Raw genomic sequence first — 22,133 nt, forward strand, 5'->3', positions numbered from 1 at the left:
ACACACACACTTCACAGCAGACTGTTACCAGCGCTAACAACAACACACAAGCCCATCAGCAAGAGCATGCTGAACCTCCAGACACGAACAATCAGCGACAACCAGACACACAGCCTGGTTACACCACGAGGTCAGGTCGCATGATCAAACCAAGACAAATCCTTGACTTATGAATGTTAAAAAGAGAGAATTTTACACCAACCTGTACTATACCTGCTATGTTTTGAAAAGAAATATTTACAGCGTTCACTTACCTTGTGTACCTACCTGCTGTTTGCAGTTACCAGTAATGAAATGAAAAAAAAGATGAAATGTTATTATGGCGTCACATTTAGACAGTGAAGGAAATGTTTTACACTACTTTGTTGCAGTCCAGTTATATAAGAGTTCCACTTTCATATTCTTTCTTATTAAGATTGTATTCGCTTATAAACGTGCTCAACGTGGTCTGTATCTCTGCAGAGAAAGCAGCACTTTTCAGAAAAAGGGAGATGTAATGTTTGCTAGTAACATTTGATTTGCTAATGTCCCTTACGGCTTTCCGTAGCGTCACAACAAAGTCACGTGATGTACGTAACAACGTCAGTCGGAATCCGGTCGGTGAATAAACACCCAGCACGAGAGAAGTCGTCCTTGCTTTATTAATGTTATAAGTTAACATAGCCAGAGGGCACAGATCATTACAATATTGTTTCCTTGCGGCCCGGTGCCAGTCCGCGGCCCGGTGGTTGGGGACCCCTGTTCTAAATGAACCTGTGACAGCATGAATGGTTATTATTAGACATTGAGTGTTAGAAAGGCGCTATATAAGTTTAATTTATTATAATTTTACTGTTATTATTTACTGGGGGAGAAAGTGATCATCGTGAAGATCATCCTGAGGAACAAATATGTCCAGAAAACTGTTACAGACAGCAACGTTTTTCGTTTCGTGACACTGGGAACTTAAACACCTGCCTGCCGGTGTCCTGATGGACATTTATGTTCACGATGCTCCGCTCTCTGAGAGACAGATGAGTCTCATGGAAAATGTGGTTTCTTATCAGATATCAGTGCTCTTTACACCCATGTACGCTTGACCGTATTTACTGTTCAGCTAACATATTTACACTTGGAGAAGCATTTATGTCTTTATACATAATCGGTGCATATGTCAGAAGGAAATGTGGTTTTCTTTGACCTAAAAGCCTCACTTAGTTATGACATGCAAATAGTAACAGTATATTGACAACATCCTGTACATGTGATATACGCATACCGTATGTTTTGCAAATGTGTTTAACGTCAAAAGTGTTGGAACACATCTTGGGATTTGGACCAAATTTAGAAGGCGAGTACTTTATTGTCAGATTTACTACACAATAGATTAGAATAGAATAGAATAATCTTTATTAGTCATTTTGCACATACATACAAATCAAATTTACTTTAACCCATCCGAGCTGTGCAGCTCGGAGCAGTGGGCAGCTGCAGCGCCCCGGGACCAACTCCAGCTCTTCTTTCCATTGCCTTGCTCAGGGGCACAGGCAGGAGTATTAACCCTAACATGCATGTCTTTTTGATGGGAGGGGGGGAGGAAACCGGAGCACCCAGAGGAAGCCCACGCAGACACGGGGAGAAAATGCAAACTCCACACAGAAAAGAACTGGGATGGCTTGAGGTTTGAACCCAGGACCTTCTTGCAGTGAGGCAACAGCGCTAACCACTGGGCCAATGCACCCCCCCCCCCCATGGCCAATATCGCCCACCTATCTACACCCACACAGTTCCTTCCGCAAATGCATTTCTTCAGAGGGGCCAGACCGCAGCTGTCGACCGCAGTGCAGCGGCCCTGGAGCCGTTTTTGAGGTCCAGTGCCTTGCTCGGGGGCACTTTTGCAGAGATGGTGGAGACCGTAGATACAATACCGGCCACACTCCAGCTGAAATACGCCCTGCCCTGCTATCGGTGCCAGGGATCGAACCAGCAATCTGTCGGTCACTGGTCGGCCTCATTACCTCTTGGCCATCCTCGGCAATCCTTCTAAAAGATTAATCAGCGGTGAATATCTAATATGCTAAAGTGCACCTCGATACACTCGATCGATACTTTTGTCCATTGCACCTGAGAATACAGTGAAAAGCGGGTTAGCGGCGCTTTAGTTATGGCGGCTCCAGTTGTGAGCAAAGCTCTACTGTTGTTCTCGCCATGTTTGACCTATCGCCCCATACGGGACGAGGATGTCTGCTGTTTTAAACGAAGACAGGCCTCTGGAAATCCCTCAGAGCCCTATCAGTGGATGACCGGCACGGGGAACCACCAGCCATTCCCATTTGTTACGAGGCATTTCTCAGCTGAGTCAACACTCGGTACAAAAGCGTCCACCGCTATCAGCCTCCTCACAGCATGTGGAAACAGAGCGCGCCCCCATCAGCTATTGTTCAAAATATAGCTCGTCTTTGTGGGACGTTGTGGGTTCGTGCGTCAAACTTTTACAGCCCTCCCACGTTAAGCCGCGTATTTCTTCATCATAAAAAAAACCCTGCCGCCGATGAAACGATTTGTTAACGGGCCTTGTTTTCAGAGACACTATTGAAACTGCCACATCAGGCAAACTGTTGACATTTTTGGACCAGATAAGAACCTATCACCATAATGGAAGTTATCATAGCTTTGACTATGACAAATGATGTGAATTTGATGGTGCTTTCCTTTTTTATTTTTTTTGTCCTTTCTAGTCTTTGACAACAAGCAGTTGTCAGTGCTTTATCCCGAAAACCTGTTAATCTTTAACAAGGACCGTTAGTGGCTGCAGATGCTTTTAAGCAAGGACTTCATTGCTGAAAACGGCCTGATAGGCTCGCCTAATGTTAACATGACCAGCTTCCATTACACTTAACGGGGGTAAACACCGACGAGATGCCTCGTATAGGGGAATGCTTTCCTTAATCTCGAGTCTAAACACAAGACGTTTTGCTCCGAGTTTGGCAGAGGAGACGCTAATATTTACATTCATACCTTGTAGCTTGAGCAGGGTGTGGTACCACGTGTGATGATGCCCCATAAGAATAAAGCGCCGCATGTCGTGCTTTATATAGTGTTGTGTTTTCGTATGGCGCCGGCACAACCGACTGGTTTCTCTCTCGGTGGGAATGGTGCTTGTCAAAAAAAAAAAAAAAAGTTCTCCTTCATGCATGCTGAGGATGAACTCCACCATTTCCCCCCAATTAAACGCTCTTCAAATTTTTTTTTTTATTATTGTTGAACAATTTGATTTGCGATGAAAAAGGATGCAGTCCGTCCTTGAGAACTGCTGTCATCTCTGCGCGAGAACTGTTTTTTTCTCCTTTTTTGTGTTTTGTTATGTGCTTTGTCAACTTTAATTTCATGGCTGATTGATATATATATATATATATATTTATATTTATTTATTTATTTATAGAGAGAGAGAGAGAGAGAGAGAGAGAGAGAGAGAGAGAGAGAGCGCGTTTTTTTTCTTCCAGAAACTGTCAGTGGTGTTGATAAAAGCGCTACACAAATGAGGAACAGAATATCAATGTAGAGGTAAGAAAAAGTTTTTTTTCCCCCTACATCTATATATAACCTTGTTAAAAGAAACTCAGCGGTAGGGGAACTGCTCAGCAGAAGCTAAATACAGGATGCATGGGGTGCAACTGTGTGTCAGGTTGTGGAGATGCAGGGAACTACGTACACAGTTCGCCCTGTTGAGGGAGGGCCTGTTAAGACAGTGAACAGGGTAGACATTAGGCCATGTGTAAATCCAACTCTCCCTGGCACTATGCCTAGAGAGAAGGCTACCAGACCAATCCGTGAGCCTATTCAGTCTGAAGGTTCAGAATGAGAGAGGTCAGATGGAGAACAAGATGATGGAATTGTGATCCAAGAGGTTTCTCTCAGGGTGAAGAATAACCCAGAAACCGATCCCCTACCTGTCCCTGACCCTCAGTCTGTCGAGTCAGTAATGCCTGATGTAGAGCCCAGTGTTACGGAGACTTGAGACTTTGGACCCTGAACTGGGACAGTCAGAAACTGTTGATTTAGAGCCCGTACCCAACCCTGTACCTGTAGTACAGGTTCCCATCCTTGCTCCTTGCAGGAGGGAGAGAATCAAGACTGGTGTGCATACAAACCCTGCATCATGAGCCAAAATCAGCTGTAGAGTCTCTGTCCCTAAGTTCAGCAGTTGTATCTCAGATCCTAGCAAATTTAGGTTCCGTGTTTTTAGAGAAGCTTTGAAAGAGGTGAAGAGTACTTACGCAGTCAATGAGGACTTGACTCACTGTATAATCCAGTGAGTCAAGTAACTTCTTTATGAGACAGTACAAGCCTGTTTCATGCCATAAGCAATCATCACATGTATGTATATGAATATCATTTTGACCGAAAGCGTTGGAAAGTTTCACGTTCAGTCCAGCTTGAGGAAATTTGACAACTCTGAAACAGTGCCTCAACTCTGCGAGCGCCTCATCAAAACGAGAGGAAATCTCTGGACAGATACTCAGCATTTCTGTGCATGGGCATGCTTGATTTATGTTGTGGGAGACGCCGCAAACAGGAACGGCTGATCTGCATTGCCCACAGAAGGATGGCTCAATAAACTCTCTTGCATGAGAAACGAGAGTGGGGGGGGGGGAAATACTTCCCAGCTTGCTGGAAGGGTTCAGATGGGAGGGATGTTAAATGGTGTCGGAGCCTCTCATTCACCTTAAAACACGGCGTGGTCCAGGCTGCAAACTGCTGATTGTGGTTTGGGTTGCTGGTGGTGTTTTTAATCAGCGGGAAGGTCGACTGATGGGGCGTTTACGTCTAATGTGAGCCGTGGATGACGTGACATAATGTTTTAGGTGGTCGAGCAATTAACTTTTTTTTTAAAGTTTCCTTTATTAATGCCCTTGGGGAGATTCAGTTGCTGCAAATTAACCCACCCTAGCTGTGATCTGTGTTGCGAGGAGGGGTGCCACCTTCCCGCTGCACCCAGGGACCAACTCCACTTCTTCTTTCCACTGCCTTGCTCAGGGGCACAGACAGGAGTATTAACCCTAGCATGCATGTTTCTTCTGATGGAGGGGGAAACCGGAGCACCCCGGAGAAAACCCAGGAGGACATGCAAACTCCACACAGATGACGACCTATGACCCCCCCCCCACCACACACACCCCAAGGTTGGACAACTCCGGGGTTCGAACCCAGGACCTTCTTGCTGTGAGGTGACAGCGCTAACCACTAGGACACCGTGCTGCCCAATCACGAAGATTATCGGATATCTTGTTTCTTTCGGTGGGCATGATGTATTCGTACACGGACAAGCTCAACACATGCATATTAACGAGCTAAAGACAAAAGCAGAGGAGTTTTCTCAGTCATTTAATTGACGCAAAATCCTTATTGACAATATAAAAAAAAATCAAAATAAATATCCCAATATAGAAACTAATAAATAGGGAAGAGCCGTGGTTTTTAAAAGGCAACAATGCTTGACAGAGGCAAATCACAGTCACCCAATACGCAGTCTCTCTTCATGGTGGACATTTTGTTCACCGCTTTGAACCGAAGGGACCTCTGGCAGAGGTCCTCCTCCGTGGTACCATCAAAGAAGAAGTCCTCGTTGAAGATGGGGTTGCGGCTCTCCCTGATGACGGTGCTGCGTTGTTTCTGGAGCTTTCCGGGGCCCAGGGAGAGGCTGACGCTGCAGTTGATGCTCTTGGGGTCGGCGGAAGGAGAATAAAGCCCCTCAGCACTGATCAGCCGTACCCGCAGCCTTTGGTTTTCGGCACAGTACTCTGTTGAGAGGCGCAGGCTGCCGTTCTTCCCGAGGGGGAACTTGCTCTCCTTTATCACTCGCTCCCTGTGAAGTGTCAGGTCCATGGGGAAGAACGTGGTGGGCGAAGCTGAGCCTTGACTGCTCGACAGACCCTCCACCAAGTCCTCCGACGACCTTCTCACGACGCTGGGGCTGTTGTCGGTCGAGCTGCCCTCGTCCGTGGACAGGGAGTTGTTCCTTGACACCGCGGCCTTCCCACAGTTTCTGGACAGTAGGCGCTCGTGGCTCAGTGCCTTGAAGAGGGAAGACTTGGCCGAGCACCTGGTCAGTAACGGCGAGTTGAAGGGCGAGGACTCGGCCGAGGACGTGTTATCGCTGTCCAGCGTGCCCTGCCTGCTCAGCATGCAGCTTCTCGGGGACAACCTGGAGGTTAAGACGTTCAGGCTAAATGAGGAAGGGGAGGTGGAGGGCGAGGGGGAGGGGGACACATTGGAGCAGGTGCTGGACCTGCTCCTGGGCAGGAGCAGGGGCAACGATCCAGGTTCAGAGTGGAAGAGCGACTCCTTTCTTCTGGTGTGGGGGCTCTCCAGAAGGGTGCAGAATCCATAGCAGGTCTGGGCTTTGGGCATGTGCGGAAGAGACAGGGCAGCCTGGCTCTGGGGGTCTGCATTGGTGGTCTCATCGTCACTGTAGCCGTTGTCGTAGGGGCCGTCGTCCACACTTTCCACCTGGATAATGTGCGGGCTGAAGGGTCTGTGTCGCGAGTCGGCTCTTTTGGAGAGTCCCCATTCGCAGGGAGACACCCTGATGATGGGAACAGCGGGGCTTTTCTTCAGGGGCGGTATCTTAGGAGGGATGCAGAACTCGGGGATCGAGTCGGGGGTGATGACATTAGGGCAGAGCGAGATCCCTCGGCGTCTGTCCTCTTTCTCTCCGAACATGATGTCACCAAATCTGAAGGAGTATCCCGTCGACGGGAGGGGCAGGCCGGTCCTCTCCACTGACACGCGCATTCTCTCCACTACCCACATGGGCTCTCGGCCAGAGGTTTGGGAAAATCTGTGAAAATGAAAACGTAAACTTGAAAGTTACTGGGCCCCCATGTGACAATTTGTAAGAAACAACAACAAAAAAAAATCATTAACGAAAAAACAAACAAGTGGGTGCAAGATGAACACCAAACTAAAACCTCTCAAAGCCTTCACAGTATTCTTACCCTGTTAGATATGAGAAAGTGGCAAATCCATGAGATCGTCTCCCCCCCCACCCCACACAGACACACACACACAGACACACACGAACACACAATGGTCAGACAGCCCAGGCAAAGCAGTCAGGGTCTTGTGAGAGGTTGTGTGTCTTGTTGAGCGAAGCAGACCGTTTAAATAAGGGGAGGATGGCAGGGGGGGGGGGACAGCGTGTTGAACACACACACACACACACACACACACACACACAGACACACACACACACACATCCATCTACTGAAACAGGAACCTCCCTCTTCCTGTTGCCACCTGTTCCCATGGAAATACCAAAACCACAATAGACGAGAATGCCCCTACAGGCTGATGTAAGGTCAAGCAAAAATAAACTCACTTAAAACGTGTTTAACTCAAAGGGACGCTATTAAATCATCATATTTGATTTTCCATGCATGCAAATGAGATGGCGTGTGTGACCTTGGTCCGCGATCATAAACAAGGTGAAATGATAAGATTGTGATTGGGGACACATTTGGAGTATTTCACGTCTTATTTGACCTTCAGTGGTGCAACTGTTGGCTTTGCCAAGTGAAATACAAACGCGGGTTACAACATCAGGTCGTTATTCTTGGAAACGCTGCCGGTTCCGCGTGTTTACTTGGCTCCCCCCTGTGACGTCAATCGCGGTCATCCAGTCAGGTAAGGCTTTGTGCGTAAAGCGTCGCAGGTGATGTTTGTAGAAGCCGTGCCGCTCCTTGGGCGCCGCAAAGAGCTGATGCTTTCTGGAGAGGACTTGCTGACTTTCCCGCTGCTTCACACAGGGATCCGTTTCAGGGTTGAGAAACTCGACTTAGTTTTTCTTGCTTATGGCTCAGGAACGGAGTTATCGGCACCGTTATATGCCACGAGAACGAGCTGCTGTGCCTGCGTTAATGTCTCGTCCTGATCCATGTGAGCTTCTCTCGCAGAGTTCGCACCCTCTCCACGACCAGTTTATATGAAGCACCGGCGCTGTTGACGTCCCGGTTTATTAGAAGGTAGAGACAATGCTGCCATCTTGTGGTGAGAGAAAAAAACGGTTTTACAAAGAGAAGCGGATTCGTTATTCGTGGCTGTGTTGCAGCAGCAGCCATAACTGAGCGGGTGCACATTAGCTGACCCCATAGCAGCACGTGCAATCCCAATAATGTCACCTTGAGTTTTTTTGCACAATTATTGTTCATTTTACATACCACCCATTGGACTCTTAAACCCCAATCCCCAAGGGAAAGAACCCTGTCCACGACCACACAGGTCAAAGGTCGTGCAGAGTATGTCGCTTGTTCTGCATATTGAAACACAGAGTGATGTCATTGAAAAAGGAAGACGTTCGCTGAAACGTTACGTTGTACCACAATGGTACGTCATCATCTGACGAATGGCATCTCTCGGTGTGAGCATAGGATAGGAAACACTGATGCTTGAGAAGTGTCACGTTCATGACCAAATGTGAACTTTTCTTCTTTAAATATGATCCCAACTGATCTTGCACACACAAACCTGTACATAGTCGTACCTTTAGGATTCATTCATTCATTCAACTTTTCCTTCTGCTGTATGTTGTTCTTGAAATAATGTTAAGAGTAGCAATACTGCCAAAACCATAAAGCTAGCAAATTATTTTCCCAAATCACGTTACTGTGTGTGATTTAAACCTGAATATTAGTTACTGATTATATGATGAAAAAGCCATACACTCAAGCAGATTTACACCATAAATAATCCTTTTTTTTTTTAAATAATCCAGCATGTAACCTATGTGGCAAAAGTAGTAGAATGCTCAAAGGGCAAGCTTTGCGTTTTGCTGGTTGTTGTTTGAAACGGGTCTCAAAATGACTTGACAGTGACTGGGATGAGGTGAGGGGATGCGTCAGTCAAGCAAAAATATTTTCACTACTCGCCAAAATGCATCAGTCGCTTGAAATTCCAAATTCCCTTTGAATCATCACAACACAATAATAATAATAATAATTGTGTCCAGATGAACCGATCCAACTTTCTGTGATTTCCTTACCCGGATTACTGAGCATGCGTCAAGACATTTCGACAGCAATTTCCATTAAGCTTTACAACGTATCGCCACGAGAGGGCAGCATATAGTCACATAAGGGATGCGCGAAAGCGGCCGAGTCCAGCTGCGCAACCGCTGGTCCTTTGATCAGAATAGCGCTCCTCCTATTCTGAATGCAGTTCACAAACAGCAGGTCCCTTCACAAACATCAAATTCCTCCGTAATTTCTTATTAGCTTATGCGATATTATGAATCCTTGTCGCGTAACCCACTCAGTGAAGGTTGTATCTGTTATGTAACGGGTTGTGGGTTCGTTTGAAATATAGCCAGCATGCACCGTCATGTTGACGACTTGAGTAATCTAATACGAAAAACATTGGTAAAGTAATCACATCCGGGGAGTCAGATCCCGATTAAGGCGATACAAGACGCTGTGTTTCGGGGTGGGACGCACGCTTATTCTCTCGCGGCTATGCACAGGAGTCCCGCGGATGCACAGCCTCCTCCTCATCGATCTTGTGTCAGTGCGGGATGAAGCACAGCGCCGATGTCAGCTGATGCTTTGCGCGTCGACGGGCTCTCTTTGCACGTTTACTGTGCCAAATTCCACCTCTCATACGCGCACTTGCACGCATACACGCTTCTACTTGCAAGTGCACGCACGCGAGTGGACATGCATGCACGCGCGCGCGTGCACACGCACACACTTGCACTCACGCATGCCCACGTACATACATGCACACATTTAACATAACCATTTGCTGGATCTAACATAGGAGGGAAAGTCTATTTTTGTCTATATAACTATATCTATATCTATATAGCGAGAGATAGATAGCCATATATATACATATACATATATATATATACATATATATATGTATATATGTATATATGTTTAGATTTATACGATATCTAAATGTCTTCTTCGTGTGTAACGCGTGTGAAAGTGTGACGCGTTTCCTCTTTCCCCGCATAGAAATAGGATCATCCCCCCCCCCATCTTATCCACTGTACGATAAACGAGGAGGGGCTTGATACCGCCGCGGAGGCAGGGAGAGCCGAGCCGCTCGCGGTGTGCCTCCGTGTGTGCGTGTCGTGTGGTGTGCGCGTGTTGTGTGCGCGTGTTGTGTGCGTGTCGGCTACATCAGATCCAGCTCGCATGCGTTGACCGGCGATAGATATCAGGTATGACTTCTTCTTTTATTCGGACGCCGCGAAAGGGGGGGTGCTTCGATCCGGATGGGAGCGAAAACGAGTCGGCTTGGACCGGCTCGATGCTGGCTCCGTTGGAGGCGCGCTGACGGCGTGACGAGATGAGCAGGCAGGCAGGCTGGCTGGCTGGCTGGCTGGCTGTGGGGGGGGGGGGGGTGCGATCTCCTGGCATGCTTCTTGGTGTAATGCATTGCTTTTTCTCCCCTTTTATGAACATTTCCTAACGGGGCGCGACTCGCTGCCCTCGACCTGTCCGCGGCGCGTCACTGACTCGCCGCTGCACCTGACGTTGACACGTGCAGAGGGGAAACAAGTCAATCAATGTTTTATCCACCCGCTTGTTTCGGCGTGGTCGCCTCCGCTGACTACCGAGTTCTGCCGGGTTTGGTGCCCAGAAGTCAGCTAGCGGGGCAACTGCTCTCCTGGCAGCCTCCCCCCCTTGCCCCTTGCCCCCCTCCCCGGGGAGGGGGGGGTTGTATTTTAAGAAGAACTTCAAACGACCGGACTTGACCCGAAAGAAAACTATATCTGGACCGGATCAAACCAACGCTGCCATTGCCGAGGCAGCCATTCGGCTATCTTAAGCTGCGGTTTGACGGAAATACTCGACGGCTGATATAATGGACGAGATTTGGGGGACGGGCAACTTTGTCACGTTTATTAATTCGTCCACAAGGAGAAATGTTTCTCAAATCTGCCGCGGTATGAAATGTATATGTGTAGTTGGCAGGGTGGGTCTCTTGAGTGGCTGCGAGAACGGCCTGGTGTTACTCATGTAACCGGTTATTTTGTTGCCCGGTGCGGGATTCGATACGGGGTGTGCTGCGCCATAAGGCGACATCGCTAACCGCTCGGCTAAAGGGTCAGACCCGTTAGCTAGGGGCTAACGTGTCCTATTAGTAGTGTAACGTGCATGGATAAGTAGACACGTTGGTCCTTGTTTAACGGGTCGGACCCTTTAGTCGACTGGTTAACGTTGTCGCTTGCGGAGCGGGAGACACAGGTTCGCCTCCCGGCCATGGCGACGGTCTCCCAGACTGCCCCCCGAATTCGCTACAGTAGCTTACAGTCGTCACCCTCCCCGCAAGCGCGCCCTCGCGCTTTGTTATTCCCGCCCTCCGAAGAGACTTCTGAGGATCTGCGCACTTCCGGATCCCACCGCTGCCACCAATGTAACCGGTTATTTTCTTGCCCGGTGCGGGATTCGATTCGGGGTGTACTGCACCACAAGGCGACGTCGCTAACCGCTCGGCTAAAGGGTCAGACCCGTTAGCTAGGGGCTAACGTGTCCTATTAGTAGTTTACAATAGTCTGTCTCGGTTTTCAAAGGTCACCTCAAGGATCATTGTTCGGTTGGGGGGGGGGGTTCTAAGACGGCGTGAGTAGGTCTACCTGAGTGCCGTCCCAGCATGCTGCACTGAGCTGCCTTGCTCCAGAGCCCACAGCAAGGTGTGGGACGACCAAGCGGAAACGCACCGACCGTCTTCCGTAAAACCGGTTTGGCGCCGTTTACCGCCTTTTTTCGGACCGGGGAACGGGCGACGTTTCCCAGTCCGAAATTTGCCCGTCTGACAACCTCTCTGAAATCCGTTACTCGAGTTTGCTGATTTGACGAGTGGGCTGCTGTTTGTTTTTTAATCTATAAAATCTCACCTTTGTGTGTTTTGCGCAAGTCTCTCCCCCCCCCCAAACGCATCCATCAAATATGGACGCCCCCGTTCTTCTTCTACGCCTCGTTTTTGGGTAACCATTGAAGGGCATCGAACACGTTCGTCCCCCCCCGTAGAGAGGCTTTTTGTTATTTTTTTTGCCCTTCGTTTCTCTTTTTGAAGCAACTATTCTCATTTCGTCCATTATGATGTCCGCAGTGATGATGGACGAGTAAGCTTTGCTGAAAGTTTATTGTTTATTTGACAGGGGCAACGCACAATTTTACAATTGCGCCGGAGTTAGCCGGCAGCTAATTTGCAGCTGCAGTCCCTGGGCATGCAAGCAAACAACAATTAACACAGAAGTAAAGAGGCGTAGAAGAAGAGCACAAGCGTCCATCCTGTCAGATGCACTTGGGCAATCCACACAAAAGCGGTATTTAATAATTGAAAAAAAATTTTTTTTTTTAACAAATATGTTGTTCCACTCGGATACGGTTCAGTGGTTTCAGAAATGTAATCAGACTGACAAAATTTCTGTCGAGATAGCTTTCCCAACCCCAGTCACAAGTGCCGCAGAAGGCACAAAACGGGTTTTCCGGGAAATTGTCTAAGCATTTCCACAGGGCTAGCAGCCCAACACCACCCATGCCAATGATACACTTATTTATTGTGGGTTATTTAGTGAGCTTCCACCAAATGCGCCATATAAAATGGCGTGAGTCCCTCAATAGGGAATAAACCATGTGGGTCGAATATGATTTAGACCATGTGACCGATGGGCCACCAATTTGTAATGGGTGTAGGACATTCCTAGTGCATTACAAATGAATTTGGTGCGTTCAGCTATCCAGATTTATCCGTGTAGCCACTAGCGCTGGAACGATTAGCCCATCCACAGATTAGTCAGTCGACACAGCGTTAATCGATCACAATTTTGGTAATTGATCAGTTGTTTTAGACACTTGTAAAGTAAAAATCCCTAACGTTTGCTGGTTGCAGCTACTTTTGGGGGGGCGGGGGTTGGCTACTGGTCAGACTAAGTAAACAGTGTTAACACGCCATTATTGTTGACGTTTTATAGATTAAACAATCAGTCATCAGTCTGCTACTAATCAATAATAAAAATGATCGTCAGTTACAGCCCTAGTAGCCACACTGTCATCAGTAGGGCTGAAGTCGTACTGGATTTCAACATACTGATACTGATGTTGGCACTGTGCTGGATCGAGCGGTGAAAGAGGGCCTCCTGGTTTCATGTTATTTTGTCCCAACAAGTCAGTCTACAATGTAATGGAAAACCAGTGCTTTCAGACTAGGAAGATGCTGTTGGTTAGATTAGGATGTCAAAACAGGAGGCCTCTGTGATGTGACGCTCCCACGTGCAGTGGGAGCAAACTAAATTGGTCAATGGTCTGTGTAACAAAGCTACACTGTCACAGCACAAGTGATTATCATCACTCTCCTAAAAGCGCGGTTCTGACTAATTGTTTATCTGCCACGTTTTGCCGAGGATGGGTACCCTCAAAAGACTTAATCCAAAAGTGTGAATGAGCTGTCCTTTCATAGAGGGCAGCCATTGGGTAATACATCCCTGCTAGTATCCATAAGGAGGAGGTGCTCGTTGAAGGTCAGACTGACAAAATGTGCCAAAAATGAATAATCTGGAGACTATGTCATCCTCAACAGGGTTAATGAAATGTAAATATCTCACCATAATTGAGGAACTGTGCTAGATTGTCAGTAGGATTAATGTTTTTATGTCCCAGCTAGCCACAATCTAGCACTTGTGTGTGTGTTTGTGTGTGTGTAGACTATTGATCTGTATATGTCATTGTGTGTCTGCGTGCATATTGCTGCACTGTTTCTGGTAGTGCTAAGAAGAAAAAAAACAGGTTGTATACAGAAACCGCATTTCACGGTAATACTGAACCCATGTAAATCTCTGCAAGGGAACATTGCGCTTATGCCATCAGGGCGTCATCCCTTGGCTTGTCCATGTTATTTTATATAGGGACCTTCCCAATCTACAGAGCATCTGTGACGCATACAGCATCTCACAGCACAGTTCACAGATATAATTAGATCACAGCTCCAGCAATGTCACAAGCTCCCATGCAGCATGCACCCGCTAGCAGCACGGAGGCTTACACCTCATTAAATGAAGCACAGGGTGCTATTCATCGGATCAAATTCGTGTTTTTCAGTAAAATAAATACCCGAGAGGAACATTCAGCAATTTTTAATCGTATGCTGATGTGCAATTTTTTTCCCAAACATTCCTATTTTAATTCTCTGTGCTTCTTACTGTACATTAGCCTTAGTAGTTGTGTATCGGCTAAACGGAAGTGGACAAATCCCTTTGACAATTGCTGCTACGGTGCACAACAGTGTCTGTGTGGTTTTTTTTTTGAAAGCACAGTCTTTCCCCAAACGTTGAACCTGTTCTGCGTTGCCCGAGGCGGCATTGTAGAACGATGTAGTAGTTCTCATCAGAATTCACATCAGACCTCATATTTTAATCCTCTGAAATACATTTTCATTAAAGAGCGGTAATCAAACCAAGTGCTCTGACAGGATTTGTGCAATGCCTTTTTCTTACAGCCATAGCCAGCTATTTTGGAGGCAATTATCAAAGCAGTTCTTCGTCATTGGAACCGATTAAGATCTCTGTGTTAACAATTTCAGCTCACATATTACATTCTCAACTGTGTAACTTATCAGCCCCGAGACTCAAACAGTCGTGTGATTCGTTGCAATGCTCTCGCATACTTTCTAATCACAAAGGGAAGAGGGAAGGGGATATCTTTTGGCATCCACGAAAAATCTCCGACTTGGAGAGAAGTATGCACTTTCAAAATTGGAGCAAGGGTAAGAATAACAAGGTCATACTCCACAACCCCAAGCAGGAATTCTTCTATTGATTCACAAAAGAATCATTATTGAGGGCAGCTGAATTAAAGAGGGGGGGGGGGCCTGCCGCCCCAGGTGTCTTTGGCTCTCAGCTGTTTGCAGTTGTGCCGTCATTGGGAACGACATTCCTGGATGGAATTCCCCGAGACGTGTTTCGTCGGAGGGCCAGGAAGTTGGGGTTTTCAGAGTCATCGGAGAGTGTGATTGTCGAGCCATATTTAATGTGCGAGTGTGTAGGAGGTGGAAACTAAAGCACACCTCGGGCTGTGGCTGTGACCCAGTCTTTGTGTTCTGGGTTTGGCAGTGAAAGAGATCTCCCCTATGTCGTATTTTCTCACTGCCGGCTTTGGGATCACAGCCTGCTTAGAGTCTGGCTCAACCCCGGGCCTTTTGTGTAGATCAAGAGGCAGATGCGTGATTTGGCCGACGCCCTCCGTAAACAGTTATTATGGTATGTGATCGGCGATGAACTGATCTTGATCATTTCCTGTGTGCGGGTAATCGATACGTGGAATGGATGACGCGAAAGGAGGCTGCGTGTGTCACATGGCGAAACTTGCCCAGTTGCCCAGAAGGTTTTCAGATCCGAAACGATGTTGATCTCACCGGTATTCTGAGCTCAGATCGTTTACACGACAAATCTGAGCCACGGTGACTTCATTTAGTACGAAAGAGTCTTTCGGTTGTTGACCCTAAAGCACATCAACTCTCTCCTGAGGTGCTGATGATCTAGATGAAACGATTTAAACATTTTATTTTTTTTATGCACAGCCTCTCATTTGTTTGTTTTATCTTGAACGTTGCCTCTTACCAATGCGCTTTGTGTAAGACATCTTGCACTTTCCGGACTGAGACCGTGTTTTGTCGTGCGTATGCAAAGCAAATCTTATAACAGCTTCATTATTGTACCTTTTGGGACTATTAACTCTAACATCTCATCGTTTACACCTCTTTATTTGTTATTCAAGCCTTGTGTATATATCTGAAGATTGTTGTGCTGTTACTCTATGTTAAGCACACTGTGAGAGCCATGAAACCAGAGTCAAATTCCATGTGTGTGCAAACTTACATGGCCAATAAACCTGATTCTTTATCTGATTCTTTATCCGGCACTGCAGTTTTTTTAGTCTCGTCCCGCCACTATTTTTCCTAAAGGTAAATCCTGGTTTGGCCAAAAACAAGACTAATGGTCATCCCTTTCGATGATACCCAATAAAGAAGGCGAAGGGGCCAAAGAAGAGGACGACGCTTGCAAAACGGACGCCGGTGGCCACAGAATACGTGCTGTGTTGTAATATACGGTCCAGAGTGACTCGGTTGTGTCAGCGACTAGGGAGGGTGCGATATAAGCAAGAAGTGGGTCACTAGATGCCGGCATAGTGTGGCTCAGGTCACGAGTGTTGCCATAGGCTGCCGGCCTGCTGCTCGTCTGCGGGTCAGATGAGATGCCAGTTTGAACCAGCGCAGCATAGCATTGGAAAGATGTTAAATGAAGCCATTTGAGTTTGATTTTTACCCCCACCACACGGTGCTGTTGTGGGCTGCTAGCATGGGTGAGAAAATAATGTGATTATCTGTCACCTCTTGCACAGCATAATGTGGTGAGCTTGATGAGCTTGTGTTGCAGGTAGAAGGGTTCAGGTGGAAAGCTGAGAACAAGTCGCACTTGTGTCCCGGTGACGTCGGTGGGGGGTTTACGTTTTCGACAGGAAATGTATAGTAAATGTAAATGCGTCACTTCAGCGGTAGATAGTGGTATACGCTTATCTCACATTCAGTAGAGGTGTAATTGTTGCTTGTTAATCCTCTCTGGAGAAGTGTTTGTTGGCGCTGATAGACACAGTCCCTGTAGAGTAATGCAAAAAATAAAATGGTGATAAATATGTCTAATTCGGTGTCAGAGAAAAACAGGCTCCTCCTGCTTTGCCCGGAGAGAACTCGGTTATCTATGGTAAAGATCACGAGACGTCTGTGCAGCCGTGGCTGAAAGGCGGAAAATCCTTAAAGGGGATCTTACACAATGCACGTGAACTCGAACAAGCAAAACCGGCCCGTTCTGCGAGGCCGCGAGCGTTATTCCGGTTCTACCGTGTGCCGAAACAACCCGCTCTACTACAGTGCGAACCGCTACCCTAGCAAGTGCCCCCTGGTAATGGCCATTACTTAGATAGAGCCGTGTGAGCTATACGCAAGTACCCGGCGCTCTTTATTTCTCGATAATGGCTACTTGTGCTCAGTGAATAGGCCACCCTGTCGTAACCTCCGCAGCTTCTTCTTGTGCGGCTGTGTGAGCCGTAGCACGTCCAACCAGAAATCATATCTCTTATAAACTGGATTCAGCAATTCTCTCAAAAAACGTGAGAGGACTCACTTTCGTTGTGCGCTCACAATGCGTGGTGCGCTGCACTCGCACGTGGGCGAGTGTCATCGTGCCCCTCGTGTTTAAATTCGGGCTAATGAGTTGCGGTCTACTGGCGAAACCCGTTGAATATTTTGTTGTGGTCGGTGTCACCGTTGGGAGGCCATTAGGTGTAATACTCTCAAAAGGCTTTGAATGCTTTTGGATGGTTTTGTCCTCCTCCATCATCGTGCCGGGAGCGCTACTTACTGGCGGCGGGGTCCCTCGGGGTGCCACAGGAGCCGGAGGTCAATGACAGCGGGGCCTGCTGGCATTGATCCACATTAACGAAATATCTTGGTCAAATACGGCTGAGTGGTGGAGCATCTGTACCAGATTACAGGGAGACATTAATCATTGGCCACGAGCTGATGAGGACGCTTTGATTTTTTTTTTTCCCCCCTCCCACGCTATTGTTTATTCGGCTGATAGAATCACAGCACGGTTTTTGAGGTAATCACAATCGACGCGTGCTCCCCGTGACGGGAGAGGACTGTGCTCTGATGGGTTCGGAAACCGTTCTGGGTCAAGGGGGGGCAAGGGCCGGCGCAACCGAGGCGAAGGTGAGCTGGCGGGACAACGAGCACGGCAGAACGGAAGACGTATTTGTGTTGAGATGTACCGTTGATCTCGTTTAGGGAGAATTGACAGGCCGGTGCGCTCGCATCAAGGTTAATGGAGGCCCCGTCAGGTTTCTGTCCGTGTACAGCAGCTGTCAGGCGGTTTTCGTGGCTGCCCGTGAGAGAGGTGTCTCCTGTCTAAAGAGCAGCGCTGAAATTACTGCTGTCCTCTGCTCTGATCCTCTGCAGGCTGCCGGGCTGCTGAGCCAGCGATAACTCTAAAGAGCTCCCCCTCTTTCTCTGTCTCTCTCTCTCTCTCTCCCCCTCATTCTCTCTCTCCTCCCCCCCCCCTCTCGACTGGCTCACGGCTATACGGTGTCAGCGCCTTGACTCCCGGAGAGGAACCGTGGACCGCTCTGGCAGACTCGAGCGTGAACGATTTCATATCGGAGTGGCGGAAGTGCCCTCAGCAGCTGGAAGCTGTGCTTTCAGACTGAATGTGTTACCTAAACTGTGGCTTTCCAGCTCATCAGCACCACGGCAGACCTGTGGTAAGGGCCGAGGGAGTCTCTGGTTACCTCCGGTGGAAGGCGATACCCCGGGCTACGCAGGTTTATTAATTTATTTGTTTGTTTATTTATTTAATTCATTTCGAGACGGCGCAGTTAAGCTCGCTCAGGAGCGACGTTGGCTCTTGGTCCTCAGGTTTAACAATTTAAACATGCACATGGGCTTTCCTTGAGCAATTACACTGCCCGGCCGAACACTCCAGCTGATTAAACAGCCTGTGTTTATTGCTTCTTTCTTTTTTTTTTTTTTTTTCTATTTCTTTTTTTACAGCATCAGCTAGGAGCCAAAAACCTCCCCAACACAGATTCTAATCTACAGTAATCAGTCGTCATCCACCACCTGTTTTTTTTCTTTCTCTCTCTTTCTTTTATTCGACACTTCCGCCTTCACAGCGATGGCTGTTAGCGACATCACGTGTTGTCCTGCGCTCGGCGATGCCGCACGCAGGGGAGCTCCTGGAGTGAGACCCAATTTTGAGGAGCTCGGCCTCGATTGGGTGAATCTGGAGGGGTCACGTTGTTGTATCGTTAACTCAATAAGAGTCGGGAACGTGGCTGCTAAAGAAGAAGAGCTTTTTAGCTATGATTTGATCTGTTGACCTAATGACCTAATGTAAAGTATGGCATGGCATAGCTCATCATCTGACCTCTGTTTAGAGAGAGAGAGATCATCTGACCTCTGTTTAGAGAGAGAGAGATCATCTGACCTCTGTTCAGAGAGAGAGAGAGACAGAGAGACAGAGAGACCGAAGCTGCTGGAGCTGCTACCACAGCCAACAATAGTGACCTATCATATTACCGTATGTTTGCATTATGCATTTGATCATTTCCCTTCCATTATGTTCTCCGTGGCTTTTCTCTGAGGGTATTCTAATGTGGCATTGGCCTAGCCAGTCTTTGAGCATGTTGGGAAGAACGGGAAGTTGTTAAAGAATTCCAGTTATATATAGACGTATATATAGCACCTGCAGCCATATGCCAGTATGCATTGTGCATACATTAACTCAGTTAATATGTTTCATTTTCCATCATCTGCCTGTTCCTGTTTTAAATTGTGATATGGCATTTTGGATATTGGCAAACGGCGATTATGTAGTTCTTGATTTTTTGCTATAGGCTTATCGTTTAGTTGCCTAGTGCTAAAACTCCATATGGTCATTTTATAGCCTACTAGAGTCGGGTTTCTTTTGATAACATAATCTTGTCGCACACCTGTTCACAAGGAGATTGTTAATTCACTTTAAACCAGCTAATGACAACACACTGATTGTCATTTATTTTTTTCGTTGTTTCAGTTTTTCTTAAAATACACTTCACGTTTGAATGGCATTAAGACATTATGGTCTGTGTGTGTGTGTGTGTTTGTGTGTTTGTTTTCTGGTGTGCATGCCCACATGGTGACTTAATGAGGTGAGAGGTGTTTGTTGGCACTCTTTTTGTATGTGCTGTAAGACAGAATTCTGCAGACACCGCTGCATATAGACGCATGGTGCTGATTGAATCCATTGCATTGACTGAGGTGCCTACATCACACCCAGGGCCAGCAAAACCACTGGGCCATGAAAGCAAAACATCAGTGCATTCCGTTGTCACAGTATTTTGAATTTTCATTTATGACCCGATCATCGCTCATACACAAGGCTCAGCGTTTTCGGTTTTTACCGATTTTCACCGAAAAATAGCCAGATCTTTAAACTGATTTTCACCCAGATTTTATGTTTCCGCGGAGCCAAAAGTTGTTCCTGCTCATGTGAGGTTATGTAACAGGGACCTCTTGTGGTGAAATTCAGCATGCCGGATGGCTTGGAAAAATAGAAACCGAAAACGCCGAGCCTTGCTTATACAGCACTGTACGGTTTTCTTAAAATCGAGCCCTCTTTCTGCAGACGCTGTCAGTGGTGCGTCCATAATCTCCTCACTCCTTGCACATGCAACTAGCCGGATGTTCATATACAATCTCCAACACGCTCATATCCAAGCTTACAAAATTGCTATTTGTGATCCTGTGAATGCACCATTGTTCAACACCAGTTAATGTTAGGAATTGTTAACTGGGTAAAGCGACAGCTACTTGGGTAAAACAATGGACTAATAGCTTTGATTCCACCACATAAATGTGCTATACTGTATGGATTGATGGCAGTTCTCTCGGGACGAAGGAGCTCTCTCCGTAGCCGGTAGCGGTGACCTTAAATCTGTGCAGAATATGCTACCTTCCATGTAAAATGGCATGCATGCTAAAGCTTTCCTCCTTTCTGAGCATCAACATTATGCATGAATCTTATGGGCTTCTTTCGCCTTTGTTCTGCATTTTTTTACACTTCATTATTATGCAGTGTAAAAATGAGGATTGCGCCTAAGAACAACCCGTATTTTTTTTTTCCCCAGTTATGTGTGGGAGAGGAAATTCACCGGCATTCTCCAGCGAGCGTGAAATAATAACATTCCTCTGAATATTGGGTGGTAATCTCAAAACGTGGACCTATTATATGGTTTTACCAGTCTACCTAGTCCATAGAATTGCAGGTTCCCGTGCAAGAAGCAGACATGCTAATATCGATATTTTCTTATACTTATCGATTTAAACAGTCTGCTAGAAGCATGTCCAGTACTTTGTTTACTTGTGAGGGAATATACGATGCATGACATTCAAATAGCGACGTGTGTAGCCCAGTCCGAGGAGTGTCTTTTTGGACTGAGTTATAGATGGGAGTCAGAATTGCTAAGGCGTGATTTTTTTTTTCTTTCTCTGTTTGAAACGCGGCACCCAGATAAAAATGCCATGTGTAAGTTTAAAATGATACAGTGTTAATTTCTTGTCACCTTTGCCATCTGCTCAGCCTGCTACGTGGCAGCTGTTAGTCTCTAGTCCCTGGCGGGTCTTAAGTTTCCACAGACAGAAGACGGATGGACCTTTAGCCGATAGCCGGGCGGTGCGTAGCCCACCCGCAGTTGACGGGCTCCCCTGCTTGGCTGCACCAATGAGATGACCCCTATCTAGTCAGTACGACTAGACTGGTTTCACGTAACAAGGCCAGGTGTCTGTGCCAGCCGGGGGGCCAAGGGTCATACCAGCATTAATGAGCATGGCTGGTGCCTTCGCGGTCCGAATGGAGTATTAAGCAGCTGCCGTGCAACTCGGCTCCTCTGATAATTTCTCATTTGCGCCGTTTTGTATCCGACGCGTCTTTCTCGTTATCTACGCTCGTCGCCCTGTTTCGTAATCCGAAATCTAATGTAGGGGCTGCCACACACGGGATTATTGATGCTGTTATTAAATGACTGTCGAGATCTCTGGCCATTATTGGTGATCTACTGGGCCTGTGTAAAGAGCTCATACTGGGAAAACGTGCACTATATTTACAGTCTGATTTGATTTCTCGGTGCCTGGGAAAAGGCTGTCATAAATTACAGGAACCTCGCGGAGTGAGGCACTGCGAAGCGGTATAAATTCCCCGTTGGGAGGAGAGACAAAGAGAAGAGGCATACTCTTGATCCGAAAGGGCGAGCTGTGTGCGGCTTCTGCGGGTCGCAGACGGCATCCTTGACAAGCGAAGGGGGCTCTGAGGCGCTCCTTATAGTATAGCTGGCTTTTCTCACCAGACGCCACCAAAGGACGCGTTGCGATCGGCAGAGGCAGACCCAAATGCCGACACAGACAATGGAATTAAGTGATGCAGAAGGGGTTTATTATAGAACTAAAGGGGAACGAGGAAGGCGGGCAAGGTAAGGGCGACGGCGGATGGTAAAGCTGAGCTGAATGGCGGACGGCTGAGCTGATCAGGATGGTGGTTTGCAAAGTTGAGCCGAGCA

General features: G+C 47.2%; 1 protein-coding gene across 2 annotated transcripts; it reads right to left on the reverse strand.

Moving 5' to 3' along the window:
• Window positions 1-5,429: 5,429 nt before the first annotated feature.
• c2cd4a (C2 calcium dependent domain containing 4A) lies at window positions 5,430-7,621 on the reverse strand. Of its 2 annotated transcripts, none has more exons than XM_056282320.1 (2): window positions 7,525-7,621; window positions 5,430-6,820 (listed from the first exon to the last, which is right to left on the reverse strand). In XM_056282320.1, the coding sequence occupies exon 2, from the start codon at window positions 6,790-6,792 to the stop codon at window positions 5,458-5,460; it is 1,335 nt and encodes a 444-aa protein (XP_056138295.1). In that variant the 5' UTR covers window positions 6,793-6,820; window positions 7,525-7,621; the 3' UTR covers window positions 5,430-5,457. The 2 variants fall into 2 exon arrangements, with proteins under 2 accessions (XP_056138295.1, XP_056138294.1); XM_056282319.1 differs by lacking the exon at window positions 7,525-7,621 and adding an exon at window positions 6,978-7,068.
• Between the last annotated feature and the right edge of the window lie 14,512 nt (window positions 7,622-22,133).

This window comes from Lampris incognitus, chromosome 6, assembly GCF_029633865.1.
Source record: "Lampris incognitus isolate fLamInc1 chromosome 6, fLamInc1.hap2, whole genome shotgun sequence".
Classification (NCBI taxonomy): domain Eukaryota; kingdom Metazoa; phylum Chordata; class Actinopteri; order Lampriformes; family Lampridae; genus Lampris; species Lampris incognitus.

Coding starts and splice junctions, on each gene's coding strand:
- c2cd4a (XM_056282320.1), bottom strand. CDS start 6,792: ATGTGGGTAGTGGAGAGAATGCGCGTGTCAGTGGAGAGGACCGGCCTG.